The sequence below is a fragment of the Hyperolius riggenbachi genome, chromosome 6 (genome assembly GCF_040937935.1).
Source record: "Hyperolius riggenbachi isolate aHypRig1 chromosome 6, aHypRig1.pri, whole genome shotgun sequence".
Classification (NCBI taxonomy): Eukaryota; Metazoa; Chordata; class Amphibia; order Anura; family Hyperoliidae; genus Hyperolius; species Hyperolius riggenbachi.
The window spans coordinates 348,225,264-348,249,301 of record NC_090651.1 but is presented as its reverse complement, the minus strand read 5'-3'; the positions used below and the strand labels follow the sequence as shown (position 1 = coordinate 348,249,301).

Here is a 24,038-nt window from a genome sequence, read left to right as displayed (position 1 = left end):
AATGTTAGAATCTGTCAGGATCTTATTGCTTTTTAGTTCCCAGTTGAGAGAGATTCTCTGTTGTATTGTTGCCTGTTTCCCTGATGCACTAGAGCAGTGTTTCTCAACATTTTATTGGCATGTACCCCTTTTAAAACCCTGTACTCACCGAGTACCCCCTGGCATAGTAAACATTATCACAAGTACCCCTTATATAATATATAATTAATCCTAGTACATGATAAAGTCGTTCTAAACAATTTCCAAGCATTTACTATTGCTTTTAAATAGCTAAAACACTAATTTGGTGTTAAATTGAGTTTTAGAAAATTATAAATCTTATTTAGTTATTGTTGGTTAAGTATATCAAGCCCATGTACCCCCTGGAACCATCAGAAGTACTCCCCGGGGGTATGTGTACCGGACGTTGAGAACCTAGGAGTGGTCCATGGGCAAGGGAGGGAAAATGGGTGAGGTTTGCTGCATATCCGGACCTGGCCTCATTTATCTCTCCTGCGATTGCAGAGGGAGGTTATATGTCCTGGATTCAATTACTGAGAAATTGTTAAATATCAATGCAAACCTGCAGTGAAAGTAAACTGCTGAGATAACAAACTATATAGGCAGTACCTATGGAAAACAAGACATTAGTAACCGAGCACTAAGTGTCATATATTTTTTATTTTCAGTTTAAAGGGAAGGTCCAGGGAATTTAAAAATAAAAAAAATCTGCTTACCTCGGGCTTCCTCCAGCCCCTTGCAGCCATCCTGTGCCCGCGCCGCAGTACCAGTGGCTCCGGGTCCCCTCCAGTGCAGATGGCGATCTCACCAGGTCGGCATCTTCCTGCACTCCAGCGTGCTGTTCTGAGTCACACTGACGTCATCTGGGCTGTACTGCGCAGGCACAGAACTATTGCGCCTGCGGTACATCAGCGGTACTCTGAGAGCCGCTCACGCAGGCGCAGTCGGCATATTGAACTGGAGGGGACCCCGGGCCACCAGCGGTGAGGGCACAGGATGGCTGCAAGCGGCTGGAGGAAGCCCCCGGGTAAATAGATGGTTTTTTTTTAAATAGGAGCTTGGATGTGTCATTTAAAGTGTACCAGAGCTCAGTAACAGGTTTATACCTACCTGAGGCTTCTTCCAGCCCCATCCGCTCGGATCACTCCCATACCGCCGTCCTCCGATGTCTGCAGCTCCGGTACAGAGTCCCCCCACTTCTGTCAATCGGAGCCAGTCTGACGTATGAGAAGTGCGCTGTTTGCGTATCTCTCCAGCAGCTGCTGGAGAGATACGTAGAGGGCACACTTCTCTTACGCCAGACTGGCTCAGACTGACGGAGGTGTGGGGACTCTGTACCGGAGCTGCAGACATCGGAGGACGGCGGTATGGGAGTGATCCGAGCGGATGGGGCTGGAGGAAGCCTCGGGTAGGTATAAATCTTATTTAACAGAGCTCTGGTTTCCTTTAAGGGCTGAATTCTGATGAATGAATTGTAAACTGCAGCCATGACAGTCTGATATAAAATCTCTTTCATTCATCTGCAAAACTAACAGCAGTAATTACCCTTTATAGCACTGAAGCCTGATCAGCAGTCTTTCCTCTTTTTTCTATGCCAGCTACAAGCTTATCTATTTTTGTTTTTCATTCCCAGCAGATTGGATTACTGCAATAGAATCTGAATTAAAAAGCGGGTGGTAGATGGGCATCCCATAGCGTTGCACTGCGTAGTGCACGGTGGCGTAGTGGTTAGCTCTCTTACCTTGCAGCACTGGGTCCTCGATTCCTATCCCAGCCAGGGCACTATCTGCATTGAGTTTGTATTCTGCCTGTGTCTGTGTGGGTTTCCTCCAGGCACCCACCTATGCTGTACAGCCCTGTGGAAGATGTCGGTGCTATATAAATACATGGTGCAGAGTTAGTGTAGGGACTGATTTAAAGGGGCACTACAGTGAAAAATTGTAAAATTTTAAAATATGTGCAAACCTATACAAATAAGTACATTTTTTCCAGAGTAAAATGAGCCATAAATTACTTTTGTCCTATGTTGCTGTCACTTACAGTAGGTTGTAGAAATCTGACAGAAGTGACAGGTTTTGGACTAGTCCATCTCTTTATAGGGGATTCTTAGGGATATTTATTTTCAAAAGCTCTTAGTTTTTTGGCAGTTGGACAGAGCAACTGCCATTCACTGTGTAGTGAGCAGGGAAGCTGGCTATTATTGTTTAAATCCTTTTTCGGGAATATCTTAATAAAGAATAAAAGCCTTGCTGAGAATCCCCTATGAAGAGATGGACTAGTCCAAAACCTGTCACTTCTGTCAGATTTCTACAACCTACTGTAAGTGACAGCATTATAGGAGAAAAGTAATTTGTCTCATTTTACTCTGGAAAAAATGTACTTATTTGTATATGTTTGCACATATTTTAAATTTTACAGTTTTTCGCTGTAGTGCCCCTTTAACTCTCTCTAAAAGGAAAGAGCAGAAATGTTGTTGTTGTAGCAGCCAATCAGCTGTGAAGCAGAACCTTTGCCTGTGATTGGCTGTCCATACTAATGTAATTCTCTATCGGCACAGCGGATCTCTGCCGGGACAAGTTTTCGCACTGTGGGGTGTTTGCGGCCAGCGGGAAATGCCACTCGATGGGTTCATACTGCAGCAAGAGCTGCGGCGGCTGCTAGAGGAAGATGGCGCGCCAGCAGAGAGGAGGACCTGCCAGCAAAGGGCGCCCTGATCCCGCAGAGTGTGATTACTGCAGGGGGTGGGAGGTGCCAGTACTAGCCTTACTTATATTATTACTGTTTTGTACTGTATGTCCCACAAACAGGGGGCACTGTGGACATCTAGCGTTATGTAATATGTAGCCCAGTGCACTGCACAGCCCGTCACACTGGGGGCTCCGCCTACTGCGGCTAGTCCCTGGGGGTGGGGCCACTATAGAGGAAAGCCCGCCCCTTTCTTGTGTACTGTATAATTGTGTCTCCTGCCTGATGCCCCTCCCCCACTTTTCCCACGCTTCACATTATGGGGTGTTTTTACATTTGACTTTTTCCTTTTTTTGTAATTTTTGTTTTGTACAAAAGATGAATAAAGTGCAGAATTTGATCTTGTGCTGCAGAGGGCGTCAGAGTCCTCCTTGTGTGTGTGTGAGTGTCCTGTGCTGCAGAGTCCTGCTTGTCTGGTGAATCCACAGTGCTCTCTATGCTGCAGCATTTGGACAGCTGGGAGCTACATGTGGTTTTGGTGTTATGGCAGAGGGAAAGACAAACTTAAAATACCCCTGAACTGAGAGGGGGTTTGACGGCTATCAGTTCCATTGTATGACTGGTGCTGTGACATAGACAAGACAAATAACATTTATATTGCGCTTTTCTCCTTGCGGACTCAAAGCGCCAGAGCTGCAGCCACTAGGGCACGCTCTATTGGCAGTAGCAGTGTAAGGGAGACTTGCCAAAGGTCTCCTACTGAATTAGTGCTGGCTTACTGAACAGGCAGAGCCGAGATTCGAACCCTGGTCTCCTGTGTCAGAGGCAGAGCCCTTAACCATTATACATATGCCACAGCACTATCCTCTCATTCCAATGCCCCCAGGGGGTCCTCGTTTTGGTCAGCTGAAATCTTTGACTGACTAGAATGTTGAATATGGGCAGGGAGGAAGTTTCAGTTATCCTCCCTAGAAACACCCTGACCACACCCCCTTGTACTAACATTCCGCCACCACATCCTCTCGTTTCTGCCTGCATCTTCACCACTATGGCGCTGACCTGGAAGAAGCACCATAGCGGTGCAGATGCTGACATATGAGGACGCGGCAGAACTGAAGAGAGGACAAAGCGGAAAAGACAGCGAAGAGAACCAGTAGTAGGGGAGTTGTACAGTGTTTTTTTTTTTTTTTTACAGATTACTCAAGATAGAGTTCAGGAGTACTTTAAAGGACAACTGAAGTGAGAGTGATATGGAGGCTGATTATATATATATATATATATATTTTTTTTTTTTCTTTTAAATCAGTAGGATCAGCCATACTATGCCAGGGGAAAAAAACCCATATATAAGCAGATAAATACTTGATCTACCTAAGATAACACATGTATGTACTTTTGTATATTGTACTGTCCACGTTTTGATTTCAGTAAATGACAAGAATTCTGTTAGTGGTGGGGGCCATGTCTTTTGCCCACAGTTAAAGGTCCGTACACACGCCGGACTGGAGGCAACGACGGGTCCGTCGTCACCTCCCACTGGGTGGGCGTTTGAGCGACAGTCCGGCGTGTGTATAGTCTGTCGGTGGACTGATACGGCTGTTTCTGAGCAATCCGCCAGACCCGTCGTTGCCTCCAGTCCGGCGTATGTACGGACCTTTAGGCTAACTTGTGATGTCATTTCTGCCCTTTACTTTTTTTCTTGTCTCCTCCAATCGCTGAGTCACCTCAGCCTTGCTTGTAAACACAAGTGAGTAGGGGATTAGGTTTCAGATAAGAAGCTGACAGGGAAATAAAAGGAAGAGGAGGAATAGATTATAGATAAAAAGAACCCCCAGCATGCAATTCTTTGGCATGACTACTAAAGGGCCAGTGTTCCTTAAGTATGTGATAACTCCAAATCATAACAGCAGAAAAAGTTTTGAATGCAGGATTAGCATCTTTATCACTTAATACACTCAGACCAGTTGCTGTTTAAATTTGATTTTTATGCTGACGATACTGCTTTAAGCAATACCAGTTGCCTGGCAGCCCTGCTGATCCTCTGCCTCGAATACCTTCAGCCATAGATCCTGAACAAGCATGCAGCAGGTCAGAGGTTTCTGAAAATGTCAGATATGACTGAATTAACCCCATGCTTGTTTCTGGTGTGATTCAGAGACTGCTGCAGCCAAATAGATCAGCAGGGCTGCCAGGCAATTGGTATTGTTTAAAAGGAAATAAATATGGCAGCCTCCATATTTCTCTCACTTTGGTTGTCCTTTTATATAGTGTTAGAGAAAGATTTTGGGGCATGATTTAACCTTTTACAGTTTCAATTACAAGTCAAACTAGAAATGCTGTGGCAGAAGCAAAACTACTCAGGGAAATAGAAGTGCTGTACAGGCTGTAAATCCAGAACCTGCTTCTCCTGAGACAAACACTGGTTTAAAGGGAACCTAAACTGAGAGGTATATGGATGTTTCCTTTTAAACAATACTAGTTGCCTGGCAGTCCTGCTGATCTCTTTGGCCGCAGCAGTGGCTGAATCACACACCTGAAACAAGCATGCAGCTAATCCAGTCTGACTTCAGTCAGAGCACCTGATCTGCAGCATGCTTGTTGAGGGGTTGTGGCTAAAAGAATTAGAGACACAGGATCAGCAGGGCAACCAGACAGCTGATATTATTTTAAAAGGGAAAAAAATATCCTCAGTTTAGGTTCCCTTTAAAACAAGGGTGTAATAAGGAAAATCATCTGAACTGTAGCGCAGAGCATCCCATACACAATACAAGTGCTGCTTCAGATGTGGCTCAGCACAGCACATGGCTAACTATGCTGCATGCCCTACAAAGAACGCACAATGCCGGAAATGTAAGAAAACTGGACACAAAATCTGCCATGGTTCTGCTGCTAGTCACATTCAGGAAGCTTATTTTCCAGAAGTCAATTGTCTTTAGGCCTCATTCACATCATCACACGCAGATGGCCGTGTGATCGGAACACAACGTGTATGATCGCACGCCGTCCGAGTTTCCATGCATTGCGTGGCTGATCCCATTCACTGTAGTGAAAGGGCCAGCTGCACGTTTTGCCAATAAATGCGTGTAGCATGCGTTCTGGCCAGGCCCGGATTTACCTCACAGGATCCTATAGGCACAGATGTCCTGGCACCCTAGACTCCGCCCTCCATGAACCTACAAACCCCCGCCCAACTGAAAGCTTTCAGTTCTCCCTTACTTCCCTTATCCATTATAGGTAGTTACAGGTGCCCCTTAACAATTAGGGTACTTCTGACCCCAAAATACTAAGTAGCTAGAGGTGCCCCCAACTGCATGGAGAACTGGTCAGTGGAATGCCAAGACCCGGCTGAGTGACCTCTTATTTGCACTCCCCTCAGGACTCTGCATAGGTAAGGAAGGAGGGAGGTGCTCGAGGAGAGGAGTGAGCCGCCTACCTATCATCAGGCGCCTCTCACACCGCACTGGTACGGAACGCATGCAGTGTGAACATCAGACAGTGCAGTCTATGCAGAGTGAGCCGCCTACCTATCATCAGGCGCCTCTCGCACCGCACTGGTACGGAACGCATGCAGTGTGAACATCAGACAGTGCAGTCTATACACTTCTGATGTTCGTGCGTGTCGGTTTCCTACATGCATTGCCGAAATACAGACAGCAACACGCATAATATGAATGAGGCCTAAGTGTGGATAAAGCTGGGACTTTCAGTTCAGATAACTGTAATGCACTGTTTCTATTGCCACTACCAATCAGAGCCATTGTATTACCCTGATGCTTGACTTAGGTACAGCTGTTTCTATACTACCTGAGGAAATCTTCTGGTGCTTTGCAATTACAGAGTCCCGGGTAGCCAGCAACGCTGGTGATCGTCGCCTGATGCTTGTACTGTACATGTGCTTGCCAATTGCTTGAGCTGCCAGCCAAAATAGCACACACCTCGCCACCGTGCAGCATAAAATACTCCCCAAGCCTCCAGGCGGCTTCTTCTAGCCTTCCAGTAGCTCCCAGCAGCTTTCCGGTGTCCTCTGTGTACGGCTCCCGACATATCAGGTCACGTGACACACCAGGAGCTATGCACGGACTTGGGAAAGCAGCTACAGAAAGGTTAGAAGACGTCGCCCAGTGGCTTGGTAAGTATTTTATGCCCTGCAACCCCCCTAAAGTACAGTCCCTGTTATCCCCTCAGGCATGTAGGTTAGTTGAGACTTCCGGTTGCCTGAGTCACAGATAACAGAGACTTTTGTACATCGCTTTTTGTGCCCACTGTGAAGCTGGGTGAGTTATACAAGAGACCCTATTCCTCTGCTTGGTTGGCTGCAAGAGACTTGTTTCTATTTTTATCAGCTAGCAAGCCAAATTCTACATTGTAAGAAAAGGTTCGGCTATAACGGGTAGAGATCTGTTCACTGCATTAAAGCTTAACCACTTTACCCCCGGCAGTACGAATTTCTCCGTCCCTTTTTCCATCCTTTAACCCCCAGGGACGGAGAAATCCGTACCTTCCGCGCACCCGCCGCTCGTGCACGCCGCCGCCCGCTCGCCGGGAGATCAATGAACGGGAAAATCCATTCCCGTTCGTTGATCTGAACCCCCGCAATGATCCGCTGCTTCTATTAGAAACAGCGCGATTATTGTGATTCTCCCAGCCTCCTACTGCTTCCTGTAAGCGTCCTTACGGACGCTTACAGGTCGCATGTAAACAGACTCACTGTGGCCATCTTGTGGCCAAATAGTAAACTACACCCTAAAGTATTTTACACATACAAATACATTGTATTACACAATAAATTAACTCATTACCTCCCACACTCCCCAATTTTTTTTTTTGTTATTAAAAAAAAAAAAAAAAAAGTTACCTTAGGGACTGAACTTTTTAAATATTTATGTCAAGAGGGTATAACACTGTTACTTTATAAATTATGGGCTTGTAATTAGGGACGGACGCAAAACTGAAAAAAATGCACCTTTATTTCCAAATAAAATATTGGCGCCAAACATTGTGATGGGGACATAATTTAAACGGTTTTATAACCGGGACAAATGGGCAAATACATTTCATGGGTTTTAATTACAGTAACATGCATTATTTAAAAACTATAATGGCTGAAAACTGAAAAATAATTTTTCCCACATTTTTCCTATTTTCCCATTAAAACACATTAAGAATAAAATAATTCTTGGCATAATGACCCACATAAAGAAAGCCTAATTGGTGGCGAAAAAAAACAAGATATAGTTCATTTCATTGCGATAAGTAATAATAAAGTTATAGACGAATGAATGGATGGAGCGCTGAAAGGTGAAAATTGCTCTGGTGCTCAAGGGGTAAAACCCTTCAGTGGTGAAGTGGTTAAACTAGTGGATGGACTTGGTAGCTTCATATTCTCATATGCAACCAGTCTCCAGTGTCTCATCACATATGGACATTGCATTGTGCTTGTGACGCTCACGCAGTTCCCGAGAAAACTACGCATGTGCCATTTGGGTCAAAGAAGCGCAATTTTCATTGCAAATACTCAGAAGGACATTTTACAACAACTTTTTTTTTCCCTATTCCCTGGCTCTGCCAGCAATCACTGATAGCTTTCAATTACGGAACCTTTCACTTCGGTGTGAAAGCTGTTCCCAAGCATTCCTGGAAAGTTTATATGGCCCATCCATCAGATGAAGTCAGATATGTGCTTGACATAAATTGTAAAACCCAAGCTTCTGGGAGAATGGTGTCTGAATTTTTTTTACACCTTTCGTCCAGAGCAGCCAAAAGGCACTACCTCAGAGTTCCGTACATGAAAAGAGCAGCCAAAGAGCTGGCCACAGGGGGTCCTGCTAGCATCCTGCAGAAGCCACTTAAAGAAACCAGCTGGTTTCTCAATGACCTGACTTCACAAATATAAAATCAATCTTTTGTCATAAATATGACTTTCCAAATGGGCATCAGCCTTTAGAACACGCTTATTATGAAATTCGGAACAAACCACACGATTGGATGATTCCGAATTCACGATAAGCCCTGCCAAAGCAGAGATATGCATTTTGGGGTCACAATTCACCCAGACCCCTCAAGTTTGATATTCTTGTTCTTGATACATTCTGATCAACCTAAAAATGTTACTAGGTTTAACATAACCTGTACGGTTTTGGAGATAGAACTCCTATCATGCTTTAGATATATTTTTGTCTCCATGAGAAGGGGCTGGCTCATCTCAGGTTCCAAAGAGGTGTGAGAGCTCCGCCTTCACTTCTCCTTGCTAGAGTGAAGGGCTATAACTTAACTGGGCCCAGGTGGTCCAAAGGCCTTCATCCTAAATCTGTGTCGAGTTACCATCAACCGACAGGCAGCTGGACATTGATAAAATCACTTGGATTATTTCCTACAACAGCCTCAATCGCCATCTTGGACTTTCCACCAAAGACATACGATTGCTGCATGGACTACCAATAACGGTATTTGAAGTGTAAATTAAGACATTCTGTTTCTTTTCCTCTCTACCCTTTTTCTATCAACCCAATCTGTTCTGCCGGACAGGTATATTTATCTGTGGGTTAAAGTATACTGTGTGTATGTAGTTTTAGAATAAAACTAATGATTTTATCGTTCATTCTTGTGCTTGTTCTGGTCATCTGATTGTTGCTACAAGGGATCTGCCCTCTGGAGAATCATACTACCGCATTGTTATATTATTTTCTTATAAAGTGTCGTTTTGCTAGTTAGGTTGTAAATAACCGGTTTCTTCCTTCTAGTCTTAGCTAGCACCTGATTTCCTGTGCGAAATAGATAACTTTAGTTTATCGATTGTACATACAATGGAGATTGCATCATATATGGACCCAGTAACCATTCTTTAACGTCACACTGCTCACAGTCTTCAAGACTTTGGAAGTGACTATTCCCCGAACAGTGACTGGAGCATATTGGATGCGACTGGGCTGGCTGCCATATTATGATAGCGTTGGGGTCTCTTCGCCCTTACAATTCGGAGAGTGGTGGCCATGAAATTACCCGATTTCCAGCGCAAAATCAATATTTTTAGTTTTCCGATTGTACATACAATCAGGATTGTACATATATGGGTACCTCCAACCAATCTTAACTGTTTACTATGCACATAGTAAATCTGCCTCCAGAAGACTCGTGCATGAAACCTGCATGGCAACAGTGGCCTAGTAATACGGGATTGGTGAGTGATCGTCACGTTACATATTGTCGACAGCGTTGCAACCAATCTTTAGTGTCAGTCTGTTCACCGTACTTCCAACCATCGGTGACTATTCCCCGATTGGTAACGGGAGCAGATTAGACGGGATTGTGACCAAATGTCCAACCAGTGTGTCAGCAGTTAATGGACACCTGAAGGGATATGGAGGCTGCCATATGTGGCCCCGACATGTTTTATCTGAGGTGATATGGTATAACAAGCCTGATTGGAAGAAGCATCACACGGATTCCACTAAGGCAGGGGTGTCAAACTCAAATACAAAGTGGGCCAAAAGTTAAACACTGGGGCCAAGTCGTGTCTAGCGGCCCTCCTCCTTTCCCTTTATAGTTCCCTGGTGTCTAGTGCTTTCCCACTCCCTCTCCATGTGGCTTCCCTGGTGGGTGGTGGTGGTCTAGGGCTTCCCTGGTGGTCTGGAGTGGGACAAACATAATGCAAAGAGGGGAAACCACTTGGGGGCCAAATTTGATGGCTCTGAGGGCCAGATTTGGCCCACAGGACGGAGTTTGGCATGTATGCACTAAGGGGTGGACAGATGACCCCACAGGCGCTGCAGACCTTATCTGATAGAAGATCATGTTCTAATAATTGGCCACTGCGAGGGGTGTGGTGGTGGTACATCATCCCGGAAGATTTTATTCTATTGCCCCAGCTGGTATACCTATTGAGGAGTGCACACGGCTCAATTTTGCTGGTCGATGGATTCCCTGTCGATTCTCTTATCTTCCGCTCGTTTTTCTTATCTTTTTTACATTGTCCTCAATGTGGAATCGAGCGGCAAAACGATCGGGCCAGAGCTCAGGCGTGTCGGAAATTATCTATCGAGCTATCTAAATGGCTCAGAATCGAGCCACATATTCCCAGCATAAGACTTGATAACCATTGAGTGCTGACCTATTTGAGTACAGGATATAGGCTGTCTACCCCCTCACTTCCTGCCTAAGCAAAGCGACTTCTAGAAACACAGACCGCAGTAAAAGGTACTTCACCCTTCCAGGGTGGGGTTTGGCTTTAATAAATAGAACCCAAAAAGTGGAAATGAATCACACAGACCCCATTATTATTTCACATTAATTATATTTGGTCTTGTAGAAAAAGTGATTTTAAAAGAGTTCACAGTCGTGTTTTAGGGAGTGTCAGTCATCGGCCCCAATCTCACCCCCGGTCAGTATGTTCACTCGAGACGAGGACAGAGTCGGTAACCGGCCCCGATCTCACCCCCAGTCAGTATGTTCATTCGAGACGAGGACAGAGTCGGTAACCGGCCCCGATCTCACCCCCAGTCAGTATGTTCACACGAGACGAGGACAGAGTCGGTAATCAGCCCCCGGATCTCACCCCCAGTCAGTATGTTCACACGAGACGAGGACAGAGTCGGTAATCAGCCCCCGGATCTCACCCCCAGTCAGTATGTTCACACAAGACGAGGACAGAGTCGGTAATCAGCGCCCGATCTCACCCCCGGTCAGTATGTTCACACGAGACGAGGACAGAGTCGGTAATCAGCGCCCGATCTCTCCCCTCCTTCAGTGAGACGACAAGAGATTAGAGTGCAAACATTACAAAAGTGTGCTTCTCGCATAGAAAAATACTGATTATAGAAAACATACAAAATGGCCCCAGGGTGTCAGCAGACCAGTCTCCACCCCCTGCGCTCAGGAAGGGAGGGAAGGTTGCTGATTGGTCCTTGTGTTCAGTGCAGTTACAATGATTCAGCTTCCGCTCAGTGTTGCCCCCCTGCTGGCGGTCATTATTTCCCTGAGAGCAGTGCGGACGGGCTGTAATGTGACTGGTATCGGCGCAGTTCTTGTTGCAGTTGTTCCTTCAGGGTGGAGATCTGCCAAACACAAAACACACGGCGTCACCATACAATGCATCTTCTACCGAGGAAGGAATTCTCTGTGCACTTCATGCTGCTGACAAACTTCTAACTTTACACTCCCTCTCTGGCTAAAGAAAATCCCTCCTGTAAGAACAATAGATTCTGCCAGTACTGACCTTGTTCTAAAAACATCCAGTTCCCTGGCTGTCATGCTGTTCCTTCCTCCTGACTGCAATCCTGTGACCACCCTGCCCCCACGCCATAAGATCTCAGTAAAAAGATGAGCGGGAATCAATGTGTCCGATATCTGCCTTAGGCCTCATTCACATCATACGCGCTTCCGTGCGCATATGGAAGCGCGTATGATGTGCTAAAACGCAGGAACGGCAGAAGGGCATAGACAGCCCTACTACTGTTCACATCTACTGCGCTGCGCAGCAGTACGATGCGCTATGAAGCGCTTGCATACTGCTGACTGCATTATGCCCGCAAGCGCAGAGCTGATCCCATCACTGTCAATTGATGGGATCAGCGGCGCTGATGGCATGCGATCGTACACGTTGCGTTTGGATCACACGCCCATCTGCGCTACTCAGATGTGAACAAGGCCTTCATTGATTTTGTCAACTTAGGGCCCATTCACACTGGGGTTCACAAACCGCTAGCGTTTAGTGATCAGGATTTTTTGCGATTAACAATTTTTCATTGGACATTTTAGTGATTTTTGAGCAATTGTGATTCTCTTTTTCTAACATTTCAATCGCGATTGCTCTGGAATCGCAAAAAAGCGATACATGCACAGTGAGATCACGGCCATACACTTAGATACACTAGCACGTTTGAAAGTGCTAACGATCACTGGCAATTGGCGGTAAACGGCCCCAAATCACCCCAGTGTGAATGGTAAGTAGTTAATAATCATTTAAGCAGATATCGATAAGACGTTTTGCCATTTCCGATCGCCAATCTAGCATTGTTCTACTCGCTGCAGAACTTCGATCCCGCCCACCTAATAAACACTACGGCTGCAGCCAATCACAGCTGTCCTGAACAAACGTCAGAATAATGTAAGGTGCTTTGTCGATCGATGGAATCTTCTGGAAATGGTAAAATATTAGCGAGCAGGAGACCCTAAAATTATCACTGACCCAAAATAATCAGCCCCACTGTTTGAGTCAAAACGCACCCAGTTTGGATGTCCTGCTCCTGTGCGGCTTCTTTCCTGATGTTCTATGTGGTGGTCTATCCTGGCTTGGGGATTGTCCAGATGAGATACTACTGTATATTTAAATTGTGCAGATGTTCACTGTATGTTTAAAGGCCTGGCACAGACCCGAAGCAAATCGATGATGTTGCCTTTTTCTACAAATTACATGCACTTTTCTACGTGATTGAAGTTTTTGTATACAAAATTATGCACTTTTTTGGATTATTAAAAGAAAAAGTATCGTTTGCAATTTTTTGGTTTCCTGCGTTTTTACTATAATAATATCCCTGATTGATTGATTAGTTTAGTAGGTGTTTGTGGTGCACCTACAGGGATTTTTTGTCTGTTGTATATCTTCCCAATACATAACCACTGTTTGAGTCACACCTGAACAAGGGATGCAGCCAATCAGACAGACCCACCTGCTCCTCCAGGCCTTTGATGCGCTGGCGGTGCGCTCTCTCCCTGGCGTCCAACGTGCGCTCCGCCTGGGTCTGCGCGTTCCGCAGCCTCTCAATCTCCAGCTGCAGCTCCTGGCGGTGACGTGCCGCGGTATCCATCAGGCTCTGCGAGTGCGTCTGTTCCATGTCCGCAATCTGCGCCTGCGGAGGACAGAGACCGTTATACAACCCATCTGTACAGTGAGCTGTGTGAGATGTACGCCAGACAAGAATGCAACGATCTGCCAGTGACATCAGACGTGACAATAACACCAGCCATGACAACATCATACATGGCAATAAGATCAGACATGACGATGACATCAGACAACTCAGGAAACAACACACAGACAACAGAGTGAATGTTGAAGCCAAGAAACATTACTTATTTTTGAAACATTATTGTGAATTTGATGTCAGCAACAGATTCAAAATAAGTTAGGAAGGCGCCGTCTACCAGTGTGCTGTCTCACCTCTTCTTCTAACAGAAAACTGCTATAGTTCTACGGGTGCATACACATCCAATTTTAATTGGCCAACTTCCTTGTAGTATAAAGGCCAACAGATTTGTACACACCTTGAAGGTGCCCACTAATGAGATGATTATTCAATTTGACCAAATCTATGTAGTAGCAGAGTAAACTGAGTAAATATACTTTGAATGGATATGTTGGGTAGGCCCGTATATTACACAGAAGTAGCAAGATTGAACAAACAAACAACAGAGTTTGGAGGAAAAGCCGTTTATTTAGGAAAGGGTTCTTTACAGTAAGAGTGATTAAGATGTGGAATGCATTGCCACAAAAAGTAGTTATGGCAAATTCTATATCTGCATTTAAAGGGGGCTTAGATGCTTTCCTTGCGTTGAAAGACATCCATGGCTACAATTACTAGGTAATGCCTAATGATGTTGATCCAGGGATTTTATCTGATTGCCATCTGGAGTCGGGAAATAATTTTTTTCCCTTTTGGGGTAATTGGACCATGTTTTGTAAGGGTTTTTTCGCCTTCCTCTGGATTAACAGGGATATATGAGAAAGCAGGCTGGTGTTGTACTTTGTTCTGTGGTTGAACTCGATGGACGTATGTCTTTTTTCAACCCAAATAACGATGTAACTATGTAAGAGTCTGCATTGCTGATTGAGGTACCCCCATCCCACCTATGCCTTAGACTATGCCCACCTTCATCTAACACTAACTGGGGCCCCAACATAAGCCTAACCCCATACCTACACCTAACACTATGTCTCACCCCCCCTTCCCCCTTACCTACATCGAACACTAACTTCCCCCATAACTACGCTTAACATTACCCCTCCCTCACCTATTCCAACCTAGCGTAACCAAAGGAGTGTGTGTTGGCGCGTTTAGCACCCTGCTCTCACTGGGAGGGGCAATTTAGCACCCAACACCAGATGTGCTAGGTACGCCACTGCCCCTCGATCTCCCTAGATATACTTTTCAGCATCTTTATAATGATCTTTTTATACTGACCTGTTGCCAGTTAATTAGTTATAAGATGCACGTCAGGTGTTTAAGCAATGCAAATCTCTTCCAGCTCACTGTAGTCCCGTCCCAGAGTTGTGTTGCTGGCATCAACTTTAAAACGAGTATAATATATATATATATATATATATATATATATATATATATATATATATATATATATACACATACATACATACATACATACATACATACATAGTATAAGTCTAGAGATTTAGGTCTGATTCACTTCATAAAAGTATAGGGGTCAGTGTGTACTGATAGCAACATTCCCATTTGCAGCAATTTACCCTGTGGTAAGTGTGATTCTTTGAGGAAAGGAATTGCCAAGAAAACACAGGTCTAAAAGCCTTGGCCACAACAATTAACAAGGAAAAGGGGAGGGGGGAGAATACTAGGCTACATAAAAGGGAGTGAATAATTGCAGCACTTGGGGCCTGGAGGAGTTACTGGCTGCAATTAAGGGCCAGTACTTTATGCAATCCAGTCAATAACCCCTCCTAGTCCCCAAGTGCAGCCATTAACTGTGCTGGGTAGACTTTTAGCTTAAGAGGGTTGAATATTGGAGTCGACCTATACACAAGGTCAACTTGTATTAGAGTATATACAGAGTGTATATATATATATATATATATATATATATATACATATATATATATACATACATACATATATATATATACATACATACATATATATATATACATACATATATATATATACATACATACATATATATATATATACATACATACATATATATACATATATACGCAGCATTTTCTGGAAATAGGGTTATATATATGGATGCCAGACAAACCATTCTTGAGTCTTCACTGGCCTGGATATAGGTGCTTAATGCGGCAGTGGGAGAAGCCTCATCCATATACAGTAGGGTGAAGGAGGAGCACCATCCATATACAGTAGGGTTAAGGTGGAGCCTCACTGATCTTGATCTACAAGAGCATAATGAGGTGGCCAAGAGGAGCCTTCTAGATCTACAGGAGGTTAATTGGAGGAGCCTCACCAATCTAGATCTACAGGAGGGTAATGGAAGGAGGAGCCTCACCAGTCTAGATCTACAGGAGGGTCATGGGAGGAGGAGCCTCACCAGTCTACAGCTACAGAAGTGTAAAAGGAGGAGCCTCACCAGTCTAGAGCTACAGAAGGGTCATGGGAGGAGGAGCCTAACCAGGTAATGAGTAGTCTCAGTAAACTAGATGAGCAGGTAGTTACTTGCAATGATGGGTGTAGGCAGCAAATAATATTGGGGTACACAGGGTAGTGATGGGAGGTGTTGCTGCTAGGTCAGAAGCTGGGGGCGCTATGTCAGGCCCTGGGGTACAGCAGCAGTAATGAGGGATTGCTATGTAAGAAGCTGGGGTACAGCACTAGTAATGGGGGATTGCTGTGTCAGAAGCTGGGGTAAAGCAGCAGTAATGGGGGACTGCTATGTCAGAAGCTGGGGTAAAGCAGCAGTAATGGGGGACTGCTATGTAAGAAGCTGGGGTGCAGCAGCAGTAATGGGGGATTGCTATGTCAGAAGCTGGGGTACAGCAGCAGTAATGGGGGATTGCTATGTCAGAAGCTGGGGTACAGCAGCAGTAATGGGGGATTGCTATGTCAGAAGCTGGGGTAAAGCAGCAGTAATGGGGGACTGCTATGTAAGAAGCTGGGGTGCAGCAGCAGTAATGGGGGATTGCTATGTCAGAAGCTGGGGTACAGCAGCAGTAATGGGGAATTGCTATGTCAGAAGCTGGGGTACAGCAGCAGTAATGGGGGATTGCTATGTCAGAAGCTGGGGTACAGCAGCAGTAATGGGGGATTGCTATGTCAGAAGCTGGGGTGCAGCAGCAGTAATGGGGGATTGCTGTGGCAGAAGCTGGGGTACAGCAGTAGTAATGGGAGATTGCTATGTCAGAAGCTGGGGTGCAGCAGCAGTAATGGGGGATTGCTGTGTCAGAAACTGGGGTACAGCAGCAGTAATGGGGGATTGCTGTGTCAGAAACTGGGGTACAGTAGCAGTAATGGGGGATTGCTATGTCAGAAACTGGGGTACAGCAGCAGTAATGGGGGATTGCTGTGTCAGAAGCTGGGGTACAGTAGCAGTAATGGGGGATTGCTATGTCAGAAGCTGGGGTACAGCAGCAGTAATGGGGGATTGCTATGTCAGAAGCTGGGGTGCAGCAGCAGTAATGGGGGATTGCTGTGGCAGAAGCTGGGGTACAGCAGTAGTAATGGGAGATTGCTATGTCAGAAACTGGGGTACAGTAGCAGTAATGGGGGATTGCTATGTCAGAAACTGGGGTACAGCAGCAGTAATGGGGGATTGCGGTGTCAGAAGCTGGGGTACAGCAGCAGTAATGGGGAATTGCTGTGTCAGAAGCTGGGGTACAGCAGCAGTAATGGGGGATTGCTATGTCAGAAGCTGGGGTACAGCAGCAGTAATGGGGGATTGCTATGTCAGAAGCTGGGGTGCAGCAGCAGTAATGGGGGATTGCTGTGTCAGAAGCTGGGGTACAGCAGTAGTAATGGGGGATTGCTATGTCCGAAGCTGGGGTACAGCAGTTAGAATCTGGGGCATTATGTCAGACGCTAGGGTGCAACAGCAATATTGGGGGTGAAGCTGGGGTACAGTAGCATGAATCCAGGGCACTATGTAAGAAGCTGGGGTGCAGCAGCAGTAATGGGAGATTGCTATGTCAGAAGCTGGGGTACAGCAGTAGTAATGGGGGATTGCTATGTCAGAAGCTGGGGTACAGCAGTAGTAATGGGGGATTGCTATGTCAGAAGCTGGGGTAAAGCAGCAGTAATGGGGGACTGCTATGTAAGAAGCTGGGGTGCAGCAGCAGAAATGGGGGATTGCTATGTAAGAAGCTGGGGTGCAGCACCAGTAATGGGGGATTGCTATGTCAGAAGCTGGGGTACAGCAGTAGTAATGGGGGATTGCTATGTCAGAAGCTGGGGTAAAGCAGCAGTAATGGGGGACTGCTATGTAAGAAGCTGGGGTGCAGCAGCAGAAATGGGGGATTGCTATGTAAGAAGCTGGGGTGCAGCACCAGTAATGGGGGATTGCTATGTCAGAAGCTGGGGTACAGCAGTAGTAATGGGGGATTGCTGTGTCAGAAGCTGGGGTAAAGCAGCAGTAATGGGGGATTGCTGTGGCAGAAGCTGGGGTACAGCACTAGTAATGGGGGATTGCTATGTCAGAAGCTGGGGTACAGCAGTAGTAATGGGGGATTGCTATGTCAGAAGCTGGGGTGCAGCAGCAGTAATGGGGGATTGCTATGTAAGAAGCTGGGGTACAGCAGCAGTAATGGGGGATTGCTATGTCAGAAGCTGGGGTACAGCAGCACTAATGAGGGATTGCTATGTAAGAAGCTGGGGTACAGCAGCAGTAATGGGGGATTGCTATGTCAGAAGCTGGGGTACAGCAGCACTAATGAGGGATTGCTATGTCAGAAGTTGGGGTACAGCAGCAGTAATGGGGGATTGCTATGTCAGAAGCTGGGGTACAGCAGTAGTAATGGGGGATTGCTATGTCAGAAACTGGGGTACAGCAGCAGTAATGGAAGATTGCTATGTCAGAAGCTGGGGTACAGCAGCAGTAATGGGGGACTGCTGTGTCAGAAGCTGGGGTACAGCAGCAGTAATGGGGGATTGCTATGTCAGAAGCTGGGGTACAGTAGCAGTAATGGGGGATTGCTATGTCAGAAACTGGGGTACAGTAGCAGTAATGGGGGATTGCTATGTCAGAAGCTGGGGTACAGCAGCAGTAATGGGGGATTGCTATGTCAGAAGCTGGGGTACAGTAGCAGTAATGGGGGATTGCTATGTCAGAAACTGGGGTACAGTAGCAGTAATGTGGGATTGCTGTGTCAGAAGCTGGGGTACAGCAGCAGTAATAGGAGATTGCTGTGTCAGAATCTGGGGTACAGCAGCAGTAATGGGGGATTGCTATGTCAGAAGCTGGGGTACAGCAGTAGTAATGGTGGATTGCTATGTCAGAAGCTGGGGTACAGCAGCAGTAATGGGGGATTGCTATGTCAGAAGCTGGGGTACAGCAGCAGTAATGGGGGATTGCTGTGTCAGAAGCTGGGGTACAGCAGCAGTAATGGGGGATTGCTATGTCAGAAGCTGGGGTACAGCAGCAGTAATGGGGGATTGCTATGTCAGAAGCTGGGGTACAGCAGCAGTAATAGGAGATTGCTGTGTCAGAAGCTGGGGTACAGCAGTAGTAATGGGGGATTGCTGTGTCAGAAGCTGGGGTACAGCAGTAGTAATGGGGGATTGCTATGTCAGAAGCTGGGGTACAGCAATAGTAATGGGGGATTGCTATGTCAGAAGCTGGGGTACAGCAATAGTAATGGGGGATTGCTATGTCAGAAGCTGGGGTACAGCAGTAGTAATGGGAGAATGCTTTGTCAGCGGCAGGACATTTGTCCCCCACATTTACAGGCCTCACTCACCAGGCTGAAAGTGATCTTGCGCATAACCCTGTTTAACTGCATCTTCATGGGGCAGCAGGGAAGGGGAGAAAGAATGCCATAAACCAACCAATAGGAAGACGTATCCTGGTCACACCTCAGTATGAGGGCCTCAGAATGCACCCTAAGAGCTCACCTCTAATAGCTGCACCTGTCTCTGTGCCTCCGCCAGCTCCTGCTCTACTGTGCTGAGTGATCGGTCCAAGCGGCCCTTCTCCGCAGACAGACGCAACGTGTCCTCCGCTGTCTTCAGCTTCTCTCGCTCCACCTAACCATAAACACATCACCATCGCTGGTCACACAACTATTCCCGAGAACCTTTAGGGCAAGCTCCATGTGTCCATCCCTCACTGACACACCAGCTGGACATGGGGTGAGCTCACCTTGTCCAATGTCTTCTTCAGGGCATTCTTGTCTTTCTCCAGCCTCAGAGAAGACCGCTCCACCTCCCGCTTCTCGGCCTCCAGCTGAGCCACTGTGCGCTGCAGGCCACTCAGACGCTCCTGCAGGACCTCCCTCTCCTCCTGCAGCTTCTGTAGGTTGCGAAGAGAGACGCCCTCGCTCTCCTGGCGCTGCCGCAAAAGCTGAGGGTGAGAAAGGTTACTGCTAAATCTGTGTATACATAACTGGGCAGCCAACAAAACTCCAAGAAGGTCTAAGAACAGTACTGGTTGACCAATTATGCACTGCATTATTGATGGTTACGTAAGAACTCGACATGCGATCAGTTTGGTCAGGTGATAGATATGTAAGTCTCTGATTTGCTAGTCATGATTATGTGCGAAAGCAGGATGTAATCACAGCAAATCAGAGCTTTGCAAATTATCAGCTGATCAAACAAATCACATGCTTCTCCATGGGTTCTCCAAGACATGACCATCTCTACACTGCATTATAGTCTGAAAATAATTGGTCTACTAAGGATGACATGCACAATCAGGGCTGTTGCCATATTGTGTGTATCTTATCAGAAAAGGATTCAGATAAAATGGGGCTGTAGGCAAGATAGCAGTTTTTGCCCAGTGCTGATAGCCACCTGGCTTTTTAGTTAGATTTGGTGGGGGCTAGCAATAACTGGGTCCCTAGACTCTCTACAGGACCTAGGCAGTTGCCAAGAATTGCCTTGTGGATGAACCGGTTATGCGTCTTATATTCCGAAAATTACGGTAGGTGTTTAAAGAGTGCCGAGGTTGGATCAAAAAATGAAAAACAAAAGTAGGCTACCTGATCTGCAGGGCTGAGCGGTTCAGATAGCCGCAAAAAAACACTGCTCCTCACTGCTCCCGTTGGCCGCAATGGCCCACTTTCACAAACTTTAGGTCATGACGCTGCACTGAGAGACTGTGCGTCTCTCACAGCGTGCAGGGAGGCGGGGGAGCGGCAGGAGGCGCGGCCAGGGAGAGAGAGCTGCCCAATGGCAGCTCAGGAAACCCTGCAGGAACACCCCTGGCAGGCATTTTGAACAGGGAATTCCTCTCCCCTCGAGTTAGCGACAAATCTTGTTGCTAAACTCGGGGGGCTAATGCGCGGCGGTGGGGGCAGAGAGCCACAGAGATCCATGTCATTAGGCAGAGAACATGCCTCTGTGTCCCATCTGCCCCCCGAAGATCCACCTCGGGTTCTCTTTAATATTACCATTCATAGCTGTCTTAATAGAAATTGCTGCTCAGGATAACATTTCTATAAAGCACATTCTGTTAAGAATAGCTTCTTGGTGGCCCCCTCAAGCAGCTGTCACCCTACACAGCTGCCTAGTTTGTCCATGCCTAAAAACGGCCCAATGTAAGGTCAGGGTGTCAGGATGTGGTCACTGACCTCCTGTAGCTGTCGGATTTGTCCCTCCAGCTCCATCCGTTGCAGTTCCCCTTCGGCCATCTCATCTCGCAGCTCCTGAATCTGCTGCAGAAGTCCTGCATTCTGTTTCTTGCTATCCGTCACAGCCAGACGTGCAGCTTCCAGGCGTTCCTATATACAAAACGGACAATAAAAGTCAATTTTTGACCAGCATGGTCTGTGTTCTGTGGAGACCTCCTGTGTCCGCTACTTACCTGCAGGATGCGCCTCTCGTGTTCGCTGGAGGTTAGCAGCTTCTGCAGATGTCCCATCTTCTCATGGGAGGAGCTAGAGGTGGAGTTACTTTCCGAGAGGGCGCTGGACAGGCTTTGGACCTTCTCCTTCAAGGACGACTCATTCTCCTGAACCTTCCCCAGTGTTGCGTTCAAACGATCAACACAAAGCTGGAGGGTGCTGGCCTTCCCCTCACTGTCCGATAGCTGCCAACACACCCATAGATTTTACTCTTACAATACCCCAATATTTCCCACAAAGAGACAATACAAAATATGTGCTTGAGAAGAAATGGTGAGATCATTCCCATCTCTGCTGGCTATTCCCAATAGCCTTCATGCTGAAATGTATTGGAATCGGCCTGTGGTGAATGGGCAAGCTAAGATCCTTGGTCCTAGAGCATACATGTCAAGCTCCGGCCCGCGGGCCAAATCTGGCCCTCAGAGGCATTAAATTTGTCCTTCAAGTGGTTTTTCCACTGTGCATTATGTTTGGCCAACTCTAGACCACCAGAGAAGCTATATTGAGGAGGTAGGGGGAAAGCACTAACCCTTGGGAACTGTATAGGGGAGTGAGGGCCACTAGACACCAGGGAACTGTACAGGGGTTGGAGGCGGGTAATTAGACACCTAGGAACTTTATAAGGGGGGAATATGGCCAGCAGACATTGAGGTTGGCCCACGGCTAGATCCCGGTGTACAATTTCGGCCCACTTTGTATTTGACACTTCTGTTCTAGAGTCACAGAGCGAGACCTCTCGCCCCCCATTTTAAAGTCACAGAGTACACTCCTGGTGCTATAATTACATGGAGAGACCTCCCCCTAGTTCTAGTGTCAGAAAGCTCGGTACCTGGGTCTATAATCCCCAAGTGGAAAATTTGATGTAAAAATATATAGAGGGGGTCTGAGTTCTAGAATAAAACATTGGCATCATCCTCAATTCTGGAGTCACACACGATCTAGAATCACTGAATGGGTCCACAGGTTCTGGAACCAGAGAACACAATACTCTGGTTCTAGTCACACCATCACAAAGCTGGGACATCACTAAAGAAGGTCACTGAGATGCAAATAGCCCCAGCTTCCATACAAATCATATGCATCTTAGAACTTTACCAATCTAACACACTTCCTCTTGATTTGGATTGGCCCAATTCCAAGCTGCCCAGTATTTGCATTCATTTTGCCTGCAGTTTGGAATTATTTGCCTCTTATTGACCAGTAGTCAGTGGTCTTCAGGGCACCTACCTGCCTCTGCAGCGCTTCTACATGTTGCTGTATCTCCTGCATCTCGCTCTCCCGGTCACTCAGCACCAGCTTCACCCTCTGCAGCTCCCCCTCCAGGCCGCGGCGTGAAACCTCCAGCTTGGTGTTCCGGTTCTCCGCAGCATCCAGGACCTCCTTAAGACGCCGCTTGTCACTCTCTAGCTTCGCCTCATTGGCTTTCATTTTATTGAGTTTGTCCTGAGAGAGAGATAGGGAAAGAGTTAGGGAGAGGAAGAGAGAGAGATAAGGAGAGACCAGAGGATAGGATGGAGCAACAAATAGAAGAAAAAAGTGAAGAGGAGGGAGAGAGAGAGAAAGTCCAAAAAGAAACAGAGAAGAGAGATAGTAAAAGACAGGACAGCTTGGAGGATTGGGAGGGGAGACAAAAAAACAAACAAGGCAGAGGATAGAGAGAGAAAGGCCTCAATTCACAAAGCTTATCTCCTGTCTTTAATAACGTTTCTAGAGTTGTTACCATGGTAATAAGGCATGTAGTATTCAGGAAACCTTTTACCTCAGGCAAACCTAAAGCTAACTCTTCTGTCTTTAAGTTAACTCTTCAATCTTTAAAATAACTCCAGAGTTAAAGAACTGCATGCTCTTTTACTCGGGAGTTATTTAACTGCATGTGAAAATAACTACAGAGGAGGTAACTTAACTACAGAGGAGGTAACGTAAGGAATGAAGAGATAAGATAACTCTCTCACTGTGTGGAGGTAAAACTCTTGCCTTATTATCTCCAGCATGATCTTAGTGAATTGAGGCCAAAGTCAGAGAGACACACTGATACAGACATAGGCCTCAATTCACTAAGATCATGCTGGGGATAATAAGGCAAGAGAAAACTTACCTCCACATAAGAGAGAGTTATCTTATCTCTTCATTCCTTAAGTTACCTCCTCTGTAGTTATTTTACCTCCTGTGTAGTTAATTTACCTCCTCTGTAGTTATTTTCACATGCAGTTAATAAACAGCCTGTCTTGAACTCTGGAGTTATTTTAAGGATTGAAGAGTTAACTTAAAGACAGAAGAGTTAACTTTAGGTTTGCCTGACGTCAAATGTTTCCTGAATACTACATGCCTTATCACCATGGTAACAACTCTAGAAGAGTTATTAAAGACAGGAGATAAGCTTAGTGAATTGAGGCCATAGAGACAAGAGAGAGAGAGAGAGAGAGAGTCGGTGAGCGGCATACTCTTCCCGACAGACACACAGGTGGTGGAGGAAGGTGAGGACGATGCATTGTATACCAGAAACTATTTTATGTAGAATGGTTCCCCTCTGGACCCAGTAATTGTTCCACAAAAAAAAATCACGGGAAGAGGCGGGCTTGCTGCGATGTTC

General features: G+C 46.2%; 2 protein-coding genes across 7 annotated transcripts in view; one reads left to right on the top strand and one right to left on the bottom strand.

Moving 5' to 3' along the window:
- The window catches only part of MFAP2 (microfibril associated protein 2), a 41,858-nt gene extending 38,761 nt beyond the window's left edge, over window positions 1–3,097 (top strand). For all 3 annotated transcript variants that reach the window (XM_068243150.1, XM_068243148.1, XM_068243149.1), the window contains exon 9: window positions 2,558–3,097. In XM_068243150.1, the coding sequence (XP_068099251.1) occupies window positions 2,558–2,661 (104 nt within the window). In that variant the 3' untranslated portion in view covers window positions 2,662–3,097. The remainder of the gene's footprint in view (window positions 1–2,557) is intronic.
- A 7,858-nt stretch (window positions 3,098–10,955) lies between these two features.
- Window positions 10,956–24,038, bottom strand: part of CROCC (ciliary rootlet coiled-coil, rootletin) — a 113,042-nt gene continuing 99,959 nt past the window's right edge. For 3 of the 4 annotated variants that reach the window (XM_068241576.1, XM_068241577.1, XM_068241573.1), the window contains exons 31-38: window positions 22,676–22,891; window positions 21,409–21,633; window positions 21,176–21,325; window positions 19,744–19,944; window positions 19,497–19,628; window positions 19,343–19,384; window positions 13,350–13,529; window positions 10,956–11,735 (exon numbers count right to left, since the gene is read on the bottom strand). In XM_068241576.1, the coding sequence (XP_068097677.1) occupies window positions 11,649–11,735; window positions 13,350–13,529; window positions 19,343–19,384; window positions 19,497–19,628; window positions 19,744–19,944; window positions 21,176–21,325; window positions 21,409–21,633; window positions 22,676–22,891 (1,233 nt within the window). In that variant the 3' untranslated portion in view covers window positions 10,956–11,648. The remainder of the gene's footprint in view (window positions 11,736–13,349; window positions 13,530–19,342; window positions 19,385–19,496; window positions 19,629–19,743; window positions 19,945–21,175; window positions 21,326–21,408; window positions 21,634–22,675; window positions 22,892–24,038) is intronic. The other variant, XM_068241575.1, reaches the window with a different exon arrangement.